Source organism: Chelon labrosus, assembly GCF_963514085.1.
Source record: "Chelon labrosus genome assembly, chromosome: 3".
NCBI lineage: Eukaryota > Metazoa > Chordata > Actinopteri > Mugiliformes > Mugilidae > Chelon > Chelon labrosus.
The window spans coordinates 3,013,457-3,026,042 of NC_140339.1; the positions used below are offsets into that span (position 1 = coordinate 3,013,457).

The 12,586-nt window shown below is 44.1% G+C and overlaps 2 protein-coding genes across 2 annotated transcripts; one reads left to right on the plus strand and one right to left on the minus strand.

Annotated features, from left to right (window-relative positions):
* Window positions 1-94: 94 nt before the first annotated feature.
* tubgcp4 (tubulin gamma complex component 4) lies at window positions 95-6,588 on the minus strand. Its single transcript, XM_084541405.1, has 18 exons — window positions 6,374-6,588; window positions 5,538-5,666; window positions 5,225-5,347; window positions 5,087-5,140; window positions 4,938-4,994; window positions 4,272-4,351; window positions 3,811-4,012; window positions 3,543-3,708; window positions 3,048-3,172; window positions 2,892-2,942; window positions 2,715-2,820; window positions 2,504-2,611; window positions 2,176-2,320; window positions 1,902-2,079; window positions 1,635-1,769; window positions 1,429-1,545; window positions 849-988; window positions 95-738 (listed from the first exon to the last, which is right to left on the minus strand). Exons 1-18 carry the CDS (start codon window positions 6,449-6,451, stop codon window positions 732-734), a joined length of 2,001 nt encoding a protein of 666 aa, XP_084397531.1. The 5' UTR covers window positions 6,452-6,588; the 3' UTR covers window positions 95-731.
* A 4-nt stretch (window positions 6,589-6,592) lies between these two features.
* On the plus strand, window positions 6,593-10,522 carry cdkn2aip (CDKN2A interacting protein). The gene is made up of 4 exons (XM_084541406.1): window positions 6,593-6,900; window positions 7,306-7,567; window positions 7,681-7,802; window positions 8,371-10,522. Exons 2-4 carry the CDS (start codon window positions 7,308-7,310, stop codon window positions 8,946-8,948), a joined length of 960 nt encoding a protein of 319 aa, XP_084397532.1. The 5' UTR covers window positions 6,593-6,900; window positions 7,306-7,307; the 3' UTR covers window positions 8,949-10,522.
* Window positions 10,523-12,586: the final 2,064 nt, after the last annotated feature.

Below are 12,586 nucleotides of genomic sequence, written 5' to 3' on the forward strand. Positions count from 1 at the left end.
AATATTTACAGTTTATACAAAAAGGAACAGCTCACATAAGCTACAAAAAAAATATTCTCCCACTAAACTCTAGTGGTATTCACACCAAACAAGTGTACCTAATGAACTGGCGAGTGAGGTGAGAGATGGTGAGTGTCTGTGTCCTGGCTGCAGCTTCATATTCACCAGACATCTCACATCAAATCTTCTCAGCCTACTTCTCTGCAGGGCGGTAAAGTTGATTTCCCAAAATGCTTCAAAATAGTTCTCAAGTAGCCCTCTGGAACATGTTACCATGGTAACTTGCTGCAGGTTAAAACAGAAAATAAAATAAAACCTGCTTTGCACAGAGAAGCTGCTGTTAAATTTTAGTTTCCTAAAGCAGGTTTTAAGTATTATGTTTCTGTTTTTGGCACATACTCTCACTAGTTTATGGCAAGTGAGTGTATGCTCTCGTCTGCCCCTCAGCAGGAAAGCAAATAGTTTCCTAACTGCTCCTTTAATTAGTTAAAAATATTTTTCAGAGCTGTGATCTCGACAAACCTCACCCACTTCTCTGAGGTGGAGTTAGATTTTAAATCATCTCTGCACATAAAACCAGAACTATTTGCTTCCTGGATGCCACCAGAGTAGAGAGAGAAAATATGTTCTTTTGTAGTTTTGTCTGTTTAAAGATAATTTAACATTATTTACTCTGGGCGAGTTTCTTCTGTTCAGTGAACACGTCTTCCTCCTCCATCTTCCTCCTTTTCTTAAACACTGAAACAGACATTTTTATAATTAGATTAACCTCAACACATTCCAATACCTGTAAGGTATATGTTGAATTTTTCCTGCATCTGTAATGAAGGTTTGACCTCCACACCTACCTGCCCAGCGTGCCTCCAGCTTGGGTGTAGTATTTGTTGTAGTCGAGCCGCAGTAACAGCTGAGCCAGGTCAGAGTTGATCTGGTGGTTCCTCACGCTAGAAAGGATTTTGAAGAGCAGGGACGACTGGCGTCTGAAGCCCTGGAAATAAATCACAAAAGATATCTTTAACCAAAGCTGAAACAAAGACAGAGGGGCTTGTTGGGATTGCTGAAGGTGTAAGATAAGAAATGAAGGCGTTACAGCGGCAGAGAACAACAGTGCAAAAATACAAAAACCAGTGTCATGAAAGGTCATGAAAGGTCCTGCTCAGGACGTGGTGCTCAGTTTGTCTCTGTTGCAGCTGTTCTTGGTTCTGATCCAGTGGTACGTTGAGATTCACTGGACACAGCAGCCGTTATAATATTCTGCCGCGACCCAAATAATGTTGGTGTTTGCATAAAGAGCGCTAAACAGAAATCAGATCTCAAGTGTTGGATACGCCAGGTTTGAACACAGATACTCAAAGCTGACCACTTGCGTTCAGATGTCCCAGGACAGATGTTTTTAATGTAAGGTCTAAACGGGGCCCACGACTGTACCTTGACGAGGATGTCCAGCTGAGCGTTTCCTCTCTCGTCCAGAGAAGTCACGCTCTGACTGACCAGAGAGCAGAAGTTAAGGCACAGCTCCAGGATCTCGTTCAGACAGTGGAACACCTGAAGAACAGGAGGAGGCACTTGTTAGGACTTTTTTATTGAGAACAGTCGGGATGAACTTGAGCGGTTTTGGCTTCGTGACATCGCACCGGCTTCAGGAGGATGAAGGACTGGGCGAGCAGGTTGCTGAGGAAGTGGTCGTGGGCCAGTCTGATGCTCTCAAAGTCCCTGGTGGAGTTGATCTGTTGGAGCAGCTGAGAGAACTGAGACTCCAGGACGTCCACCTGGAGAGATGAGTCATAATTCATTCATAATTTGAATGTCTTTTGGTAAACAGCTAAAATAACCTAGGGAAAAAAAAGTATACAGTATATAGACCTAAACAACATTATGCATAAGGGATATGTCTCTCTTACCTGCAGGTAGTACTGCAGGTTGTCGATCAAGAACGCCATGTGGTTGCGTAGCCGCCACTTGACAGCGTCTGTCTGGCTGGATTTGAGGTGCTTCCTCTGCATCTGCAGGGCCCAGCAGTGCTGCAGCTGGGACTGCACGCGCCGCACGCTCAGCAGGTACCTGAACACAACGTTGTACCTGGAGGGACAAAGACAAGGGGGAGACGCGGGGGGGCGGTGAGCAAGAGAACTTTAAAAGTGAATGAATATAGTGGGAAGAAACAGGTGCACGCACTTCTCCAGGATAGCGGGGGTGAAGAGGATGTGCAGGGGCCACTGGACCTTGTAGATGAGGCCGAGGGCCGCCCAGCCCGTGGGAGGAACCTCGCGAGGGGAGGTGTCTTGTGGGGGAGTGGCGCCGTCTCTGGGGCCTGAAGGGTCTGGGGTCAAATACAGATATAATGAGATGTTTTTGATGCCTCACCATCAGCATAAAGTCTCTGATTTGAGACATGTTAATATGCATTCATCTCTCTAATGCGCACGGGCATTAGTAGTGTAGCTAATGTTTTGACAAGTCATTTCCCACTGTACTCCTAAATAAGCTCCATAAGTCTCCAAACCTTTGCCGTCTTTGCCCTGGTAGTCTACAGTGAGGTGCAGCAGAGGCAGGAGGTTGTCGTCGTCCAGTAGCACCTTATGAGCCGCCTGCTGGAAGGCCACGTTCACATCTGTGGAAAAGAAATCACGTGCAGTCAAAACGTGGAGGCGGAAACGTTAAAGCGTTCTGTCCAATATTTCCGTCTGAACCAAACAGCGTCACAGATCTCTCACCGTGCTCAGTGACGGCTGTCGGAGGCGTCTTCAGCATGTGCTGCGCGAGGTCGATAAAAACCTGGTAGAGCTCCCCACGACCCAACAAGTAGAAGTCCTTAATGATCTGGAAGGACACAAAAGACGGTCAACGTTTTGTTTTATGACCCAGAACCAAGTGTGACGACGAGTCCAAACCTTGAGCTGCTCGAGCAGATCCGACTCCTCCACCATCAGCGTCCAGAGATGCTGCAGGTCAACGAGACGTTAGACAGTTTTCATCTGTGCAACGTCCTGCGTGGCTGCTGAATGTTGATAATAACTCATGATGCAAAATGTACGACGTGAGCTCACCTCTGCCACCGTGCTCCGGATTCGATCGATCATGTTTTCGAAATCCACCAGGCTGAAAAGAGGCTGCTGTTTGAGTCTGTGCAGCTCTGCAGCAAACAGGTCCTCCTGGTGTTTCAGTATAGAGCCTGAAGTAAAGAAAACAACAACGGATTGTACTGATCGTATTAAAAAGATGCTACTGCAAGACTTTACTCATCAAACCTTACATTAAACCCCGTCCTGGGCAATCTTATCACAAGTATCCATCTTAAAGTACAGGTGTGAATTCATCCAGGATTGATTGAAAATGTTTTTTGTGTGCTTTAAACGAGAAAGAGATTTTACAGCTTCTACCAAAATGTGCCTCATCTCCCCAAGTCCTGACGATCCAGCGGTAGACAGAGATCCATTAGAGACAGCAGCTGTTATAATATGTACTTAAAGCTGTACAGCTGCGTTCAGATTGCTCAGGATGGATGTTAATATGTAAGGTCTGTAGATTGAACAGAACGCTACCAGCTCTAGACGGGCTGTGGTTGTGGTTCTCAAACATCTGGACAGATTCTCCCACAAACAGGATCTTCTCCGCCACTCGGATGGGAATGTACGACGGCAGCATCTCCGTTCGCAGGGAGAACTGCTGGAGGGACGGAGCCAGCATGTTCTCCTCCTCGATCAGCCTCTGCACAACGAAAACAACAACAGTGAAGATTTTAAACAAATCTAGCTTTAGGTGTAGGTCTGTGTGTGTGTGTGTGTGTGTGTGCGTGGCTGTGGCCCTCACCAGGTCCTGTAATTCTCTGAGCTGTTTCCCACTCAAGCCTCCCAGGCCCAGGTCCTCCTCCTCCTCCTCCTGGTTGGCAGCGGCTCCTCCCGCGCTGGGGCCCTGCTTCACAAAAAACTCCTCGCTTTGGTCCAGCAGCAACCCGTGCAGCATCCAAGCTGCGAGCTGTTTGTACATCACACCGTGGCACACAGCCAAGATCCTGCAGAAGATATTTAAAAGAAAAATACATGTTGATTTTCTATATTATTTTATCTATACAGTACAATGAATGATTGTAAAATGATAGATAGATAGATAGATAGATAGATACTTTATTTATCCTGAGGGAATTACCTTCATGAAGGAATTATTTGGTGAATTTGGTTATTATTTGGGGTTGTTAGGTGTCCAGGTATCGATATGTGTACTAAAAACAACATGAACATTACTCTGAAAACTCTTTCTCTGAGTCGACTTACTTTTCTAAGGCCATGCGTACGGGAGGAAGCCCACCACAGCTGTGCTTGTACACCGTCTCCAGGATCTGGCAGCCGTGGATCTAAAACAGCACCGACAGCTCGGTTACACAAGCGGCACTAATCACGTTCTGCAAAGAGCTCCAACAGAAATACAAAAAACCTTTACACACAGTTACCAACTGCTGGTCCAACAGTCCGGTTTTAGCTTCATTATTGTACGTCTAACCTTAGAGCTTATCCAGTAAACCTTTTCAGGGCATTACATCTTGATTGTCTCAGCAGGAAAAGCACAGGTGCATCAGGAGGTCCTGCTCTTTTGCGTCCTGGTTCAGTGTCATGGCTTTTACTCTGACACTTAATGGAACTGAGCTATGATTAATACACATGTGCTTCCTCTTCTTTGACAAGTCAAAATGTCTACTGTGAAAAAAGTCTCTTCTTAACCATGAGGTAAGGCCAGTAATCTACATGAAAACAACAAGGTTTACCTACGAAACACTTGGATTGTGCCATTTGAAAAGGATGGACATTTAAACTGAAAACAATAATAATTGTATACAGATCAATCTGTGGTTATGTGATCTTAAATTAGGCTCAAGCCGACATAAAAAAGCAGAAGATGACAGAGATGAAGTGTTGCCACCACAACAAAGTACTGTACGTTACCTTCTGTGATTTTATCGTCTCTACCACCACCATCACAGACGGAAACAGCAGCTGGAACTTCATCACAAAAAAAAAAATAGTGTTAAACCGACATGTCCATTTGTAAAAAGACTTTCCAATCAAGAGCATCTTCAGTACATGTCCCTTACCTGATCCAGCTTATAATTCACATGTGAGATCGTCAGATGTGGATCGCCGAGGAACTGAAATATACGCACAAGTTGAATAATGAGCATCCCCTCACATGCTTCGAACATTTATTATTATTATTATTATTATTATTTTACCTCCTGTTCGAGGTCCAGCAGGGCCTGTCTGTACGGCTGCAGCATGGAGTCCAGTCCTGTGCAGAAAGCCCGCAGGTAAATCCCATGAAGTCCAGTCTGGCTGGGCTGGTTCGTGTGATGTTCCTGCAAAACAGAACATGCATATTACTTTAAAAACATTGCTCATCAACTTAAACAAGATTCACAAACAAAGGAACGTTAGGATTTGTCCCAAAGCTAAAAGTACAACTGGGCTATAATAATAAATGAATTAGACTTATAATTGGCAGCTTCACCCGTGTACAGATGTTGTTATGTGGCATCGGGGACTCACCTGTGGGTGCACATGGCCTGTATGTTGTTCTATGAACTCTGTAAACCGAATATAATCTGAGCCCAGTTTGCAGAGACGGTTGAGGACACTGGTCTCACTGGGGTGAAGGAAGGGCAGGTCCTGGGACACCTATGGGACGGGGAATGAAGCAGTCCAAGAAGAAATATTTGTGAGGAAACAAACCAAAAACACTTTCTTTCTTCTAACCTCAACCTATAGACATACGGTGAGGATGTTGGCTGGTGTCACACTCTCCTGAGGGAGGCTGTTTTAAAACTGTCACCTCACTTTGTGTGTGGAGTTTGCAAGAAAACCCTGTGTCTGCACGCATGATGAACTCAAGACTTTACCCAGGTGTTAATGAGCTATTCACCATCTATTAACCCTTTAACCCTGAGAAATGTGTCTGACACCTTTATAATTTTGAGAAGTACAAATGAGCTTAAATTACATGATCATGACATCACAGGCTTTAGCTTACTATATTGATGAAAAGCTTCTTGGTTTTCAAAAATAAAATGAATAAAAATATGTATATGTGACGCTAGAGAAGAAGGAAATCCATTTAGCCAATGTTTTGGTTGGATAAAATGCTATATTGTAAAGCTAAATGTCACGTTTAGGTGTCTGAACTTGAACTTATAAATACTATTATTTATTAGTTTGCTCGCTAAAACGTATAACTGTAATATGAACAACAAAGACAATTATATCCCTTTGGGCTGCTTCAAGAAATAAATAATAATGAAGTTTGACGTGCGGGTGTAAAATAAATTAGCTAGCATGTTGACTCAGAACCGTTATTGCAGAGAACTGTAGAGTATTTAACTTCTTACCTGTAAACCTGTTCGTTTGTTGCATGTAAATATTGTGCCCGGGTATCCGCTCAACGCCAATAAAAGCTCGTGAATCATGTCGATTCACCCTGAAGTGTTTAAAAATGAAAGAAATAGCGATGAAAGTCGCATTCATCCACCAAAACAAACTGCCGCCCTAGCTGTCGCAGCTTTGTTACGTCGTCGGCCCGCAAAGCATCACGGGACGAGTGCTAATACGGTTGCTAGCAGTTGCGAACCGTTGCAAAGTCATTTTCTCTTGCCGTTTAGAGGGAGTTTAAAATACCACAAAATTAAATCAAGATATTTCCCTCGCCAGAGAAACGCGCTCGTTATTTGAGTTTAAACGAGCGCTGTGATGTCTATAAACGTAAATTAATTGAGATTAGCGCAGTGACCTGTCATTGCCGTTTATACTTTTGGGAAATGTAGTTTTTCTCACCAAAAGGCAGAGTCGCCGCTCCCTGCGTCATCAATCGGTCATGTAGCTAGCTAGCAACAACACGTCGCAACGGAGAGAGAGCTTGGTATGTCGTAGTTACGAAACAAAATAAAAAAGCTAATAGAAACTGTGCTGGCAATGAATATCTAGTTACTATTAGTATTCAGTTTTGATGCTATTGCTATTTTGTTATTATTAGCGTATCTTGCCGTGAAGCTAATGTTACCTGGCTAGCTGCTTAGCTTAAGTTATCGTTAGTTGTTGGAGTTTTCTCAGTGGGACTCTAATTAACATTTACCAGTTAGCTTAAGTGACGCTAGGCTAAAGAAAAACATGCTAGTAACAAAACGCTAGTCTAAAACTAGTATGTACACAGTCATACTACGTCTTGTGCAGATTTGCTATGGGTTGAGTAGCCTGATTCAAGCTAGCTCCACTAACTTAGCTGCTACACAAATAAATGATGCTCATGCGGTGTTGTTTTATGCAGGGATGGCGGGGGAGAGGAGCGAAGAGGACACAGTTTCAGAGTACCTGGACCAGAACCCGCAGCTGGCCCAGTGGGTCGACACACTCAGGGGGTACTGTGAGACCAACAAACAGTGGTGTGCCCGGAGAGAGTTCATCCTGAGAAACATGGAGGCTTTCCCCTCAGTGGAGCCAGGGGTCAGCAGCAGCGGCAGAGACAGCAGTCTGGACAGGCTGCTCTCTCTGTCCATGGTGTGGGCTAATCACGTCTTCCTTGGCTGCAGGTAGGCAGGGCTCAGACTGATCAGAGGGAAACACTTCAGGGGTGGTAGATCAGTCCTCATGAGATGAGCAGTGACTCTAATTTTTTATTTTTTTTGCTCTCTTCATCTCTCAGCTATCCGCAGGATGTAATGGAGAAGATTAATGAGATGGGCGAGGGGATAGCTGTCCCAGATGCTCCAGTTCACAAAACCATGAAAGAGCTCATGGCCAGAGGAAAGCGAAGTGGCACATCAGGTAATGCAGTGAAGTCATGGCCACAGTTAGAGATTATATATGTCTGGTTTGACTTTCTGCTCTGTTTGTATTCACCAGATTTAATTTATGAAAGTCATTAGATGTTATCAAAAAGCTAATGCCTCAGGAATTACAATGTAGTCGAACAAACATCATTCATTCATCCATTTAACACGCTATGAACAGATTATAGCGATTAAAGCGACAGCATTCTTCCTTTAAATTAGGTCAGCTTCAATATGTTGACATTTAATTTATATATTTTATGTTATATTCCATGTGAAATGTTTTTATGTAGTGAGTTTATACAGATTATGGGTGCATAGCAGTTATTAGAGTGCTATGAATAAGTCACACGGTGAGAAGGACTCCTTGTGTTCTCACACATTTTCTGTTTCTTGTTATAGATCAACAAAATATTTCAGTATTTCTTTTTTTTATTATTGCAGCAGGGTTTCAGTGTAATTATCTATACATGCTTGTTGTTTTTTTACACACCTACACCTGAGGCCTGCGTCTGTTTCCTCATTAAATGTCGATCCTTGCCTGCTGTGTCGTCATTTTGCAGAGGGCGACGCCGACGGCTGCGTGAAAAGAGCCAAATGCGGCGGGGCTAATGAGGCCGGGAGGACGTCCGCGTGGTCCGCCAGTCAGAAATGGGGACCCCCTCCGCAGGCCCCCGCTGAGCACCAGCCCTTCTTCAACCGCCTGTACAAGGCCGTGGCGTGGAAGCTGGTGTCGGCGGGGGGCTTCGGTCCCAACCTGGACCATTTTGAGATTCTGCGCAGCTGCGTGGAGTCTTGTAAACAGACCCTGACGTGTGTGTTTGTGCCACTGAAGGACATTACAGGCCTCCCCGAGGGTCGCACACAGAAGGAAGGCCACGTGTGTGAAATCCGCTGTCAGACTGTCTACATGGGCACGGGGTACGGCCGCGACGAATCCGCTGCCAAGGCCATGGCTTCCAAAGAAGCCCTGAAGGTCTTTCAGGGACGAAAAGTGACTGTAAAGATCTGCAGGCGGAGGTACAGAGGGAAGGATGTCGAGGATTTGGTGCTGTTGGACGAACAGCCTCGGAGTCAGGGCTTTCCTCCGGCTCTCAGCTACCCTTTTCAGGACGAGGAGCTGGAAGATGGCTCTTCGTAGAGAAGAGGAAGACTCACTAAACGGAACTACTGAAGGCATTCAGGACTGTGTCGGGACCAGACTGTTATGCAGCTGAACATCACTGCTTAAGCTGAGATTCATCATTTTTGAGCATTAACCATCACGATGCACTTCTCACAGTACTGAAGTGTCATAACACAGATGATACGACAGAGCAAAAATCTCCCAAAGACGGGGAAACGTGGTCCTGAATCTGCAAAAGAAATTCACTCCTGCACTCACTGTATTTTCAGTTAAAGTGTACGGAGATCGTGCCAACATTTGAAAGTAAAACTGCAAACATGTTGCATTATTTTTGATGTCTGTATTCATTCCATCGACATAAAGAGTCTTTCAGCTGTCGCCTCAACACATTTGGAGTAGATATAGTTTCCTCCTTCATTCCCGTCGTGACAGGGTTTCTCCCGGTGATCTTGACTGGACTGTGGTCACAGCTGCAGTTGGATTTGTTTAGTCCAGACTCTACTTAAGTGCATTTTGGTTTGTTTTAGATTCTAACTGATGACTTAAAGTCACCAATAACAGTTTTAATATGTTGTCACAGTAAAGCTTTTGGCAGCAGGTTGCTGATCTGAACTAATAGTCGTCTTTTTTTTTTTTTTTTTTTTTAATAATCACGATGGGCTGTGTCTGTGCTGCCTCTGACCATTTGAGAGCATTTTGTTGTTTCTCAACTCTTCCTCAGTTGTACATGTTAATCCTTCAATTTCATGGTTTGTTTTTCTCCACATTCTCATCACACTGTATTTGTTTTCGAGCAGGTCTGGACCTCGCTGAACTTATCTGTTGCCGCTCTGTGTTTTTTTTTTTTTCTTAGTCATATAAAAGTGTGTTTTTAAGTTCAGATAAACTTCTCCAAACACAGTTAATATGACCATTTATAACACAATAAAAACTATAGTTCTGTGTTCAGGGTGGTGCTACACAAACTGGACTGAAGGTGTTTTATTGGAGTTAATTCAGAGTGAAGCTGAGGCTTTTTCTTTCCTCATGTTCCAGTTACAGAAGAACGAACTGCTTTTATTTTTCATTTCGTTAAACGAGTTGACTGATTTCAAACACACAGAGGCCCATGTTACGTTTGAAATGCCGGGTTATCGATATTAAAGATATTAATTTGAGCACAGCGTGTACAGTTCTAACGTGTTTGAGGGTAAAGTGCTGCCGTGAAGTGATTTGTGTTTCTTTTTTCTCCCAGTCTGGGTTGAAGTTGAACAGGGTGTGTGTGTCTACGCTGTTTCATGGTACTGTACGTTTACAACAGTGGTTCTGTTTCTATATATTTTTAAATAAAGATTTAACCAAGCAAAAGTTTTCATGCGGCAGATTTTCATTCCTCATGAATAGACGCAGTAATATTTCCTGTCACAGATTCAGTGGTTTCACACTGAGGCTTTGGGAATCCATATATTGAACTGTGTCACACACGTTGCCTCTCTTTTAGCGGTAATTGGCACGTTGGCACTCGGCTGAACTCGGATGAGTCAGACGCTCATTACAGGCGAATAAACAGCAGTTCCGGATCAAATAATTATGAAGCGCCAGTGACAGGAGTGACATTCATGCTTGAACTCGTCCCGCAGCGTGACACTGACCCTTTGTTTATGTAAGCGGGACAAATTTGGGGCCGGGCTGCGTTCACGTGACGGCGTCGTGTTCTTCACCAGTTCACTGGAAAATCTGAGCACTGATATAATGCGGTTGATTCGGATAAACTGACAGGTTTCTTCCTAAGCAGTGGAAGCAACATCTGGGTCTGCAGCATGAAGTCAATACAGAAGCACCTGCAGTTCCTTGAGTGACCACTTGAGGCTCCAAAAGCGACTAAATACAATCACCACTGACCTTCCTGTTGAACTTTAAAGCAGAAATAAACATGTTTTTCATCTGGGTACAAATCTACAGCTAATGTAGCTATTCCAGATAACTGTACAGGGAGTGTTTATCATTTTATAAAGTAATGCATAATTAAGGACATGCTCGCTTTGAGTCCCTGTGTCTGCGTGGGTTCTCTCCATGTACTCCAGCTTCCTCCTACCATCCAAAGACATGCTGGTTAGGTTCACTGGTGATTCTAAATTGGCCGTAAGTTTGAGTGTGAATTGCCTCCATCACAAAAATCACCATGCTCACTATCTCTGTGAGACGCAGCCCTGCATCAGTTCATCTCAGTCCACCATCTTTTTAGCCTCTGAGAGGTCCGACCCTCTGATACTCCAGTCCAACCTAACTTTAATCCAGACTATGTCCCTGCTGTCTTTTCTCCTACACACTGTGAGGACACGTCATCTTTAGCTGTTATACCAATCAGTGAATCAGGAACAGTTGGTGAATACCTTCAAGATAAACTCGTGCTTGTATCTTCACATCCTCACATGCAACAGCTTGTTTTAGAGCAGCCCTCAGGAAGCACCACTAGAGGGCACCAGTGTTTACAGAAAATATCTAAGCTTGGCCTCGTGTCCGTTCAGGCATGAAGACATTTTAAATCTCGTTGCTGTGATTAACGAGCTGTGAATCCAAGACAGGAGGAAAAAAAAGTTCAATTAACTTGTGTAACTGACATCTTAACATATGGCCTGTCCGTCCTGTGATACATGAGACGCAGACACTGACCTGTTCTTGGACTATCATGATACAACAGGTCACATACACTGATCGGCCACAACATTATGACCACTCAATGTTCTCCCTCCCCATCAGAGAATGGACATGGGCCTTCTGAGGGTGTCCTGTGGTGTCTGGCAACAGAACATTGTTAGTGGGGGGGCTTTGAGGAGAGGGGCCTCTGTGGATCATCCCACAGATACTTGATCAGTTTGGGATCTAGTGAATTTGGAGGCCAGGTCAACACCTTGTGCTCTTCTTCATGGTTTTGTGAGTTGTTCCTAAAGTGTTTTTGTGGTTGCATCCTGCTGGGGATGGCTGCTGCCATCAAGGAGTGTCATTGCTATGGGGTGGGGGTGCCTGGTCTGGTCTAGGTGGGTGCTACATGTCTAAGTAACATCCACACCAATGAATGCCAGGTCCAGAAGTTTCCCAGCAGAACGTTGAATTGACACAAGATGGTCAATGTTATTCACTCCTCCTTTCAGTGGTCATAATGGTGTGGCTGATCGGTGTATATTTTAATGGTCTTTGTAGTATTGGTGGATATATTTTTTGGGCTGTCTCCTTCTGTCCACTGTGCAGGAAGATAAGCGGCTGTCTGATCCATAGAAAAGGCTCTTAACAAATATCGAACACGCTCCTTTAAGTAGCTACATAAAAGCATCAGTCAAACCTAAGGTTACGTGTCCATTGTTACTGTGATGAACTACTCTCGTACTCTGCTAGAGGCACCTGAGTGGACGTAAAGACGATTGACCATGATCTAGTTTGTTTAAAACCGCTGCAAACGTTTTGAACACGTGATGCAGAGGAAAAAGGTCAAGCATCAACTGATTGCACCATGTTTGTGAGATCTGCAAGAAATAAAAAAGCTCAGTCTTCCTTCCTTTCACATTATACTGTCAAAAAATAAATAAAAATGCACCAGCAGCAGATTGGGTCGCGTTAAAACCAACGAATCTCATCAGAGATCAATGATTATTGTCACAGAGGGGTAGCTCACGAAT

Coding starts and splice junctions, on each gene's coding strand:
- tubgcp4 (XM_084541405.1), bottom strand. CDS start 6,451: ATGATTCACGAGCTTTTATTGGCGTTGAGCGGATACCCGGGCACAATA. Junction 4,995..5,086: donor TGAATTATAAGCTGGATCAG/GTAAGGGACATG, acceptor TTTGTGATGAAG/TTCCAGCTGCTGTTTCCGTC. Junction 3,173..3,542: donor CCACAGCCCGTCTAGAGCTG/GTAGCGTTCTGT, acceptor TCTTTACTTCAG/GCTCTATACTGAAACACCAG.
- cdkn2aip (XM_084541406.1), top strand. CDS start 7,308: ATGGCGGGGGAGAGGAGCGAAGAGGACACAGTTTCAGAGTACCTGGAC. Junction 7,568..7,680: donor CACGTCTTCCTTGGCTGCAG/GTAGGCAGGGCT, acceptor TTCATCTCTCAG/CTATCCGCAGGATGTAATGG. Junction 7,803..8,370: donor AAAGCGAAGTGGCACATCAG/GTAATGCAGTGA, acceptor GTCATTTTGCAG/AGGGCGACGCCGACGGCTGC.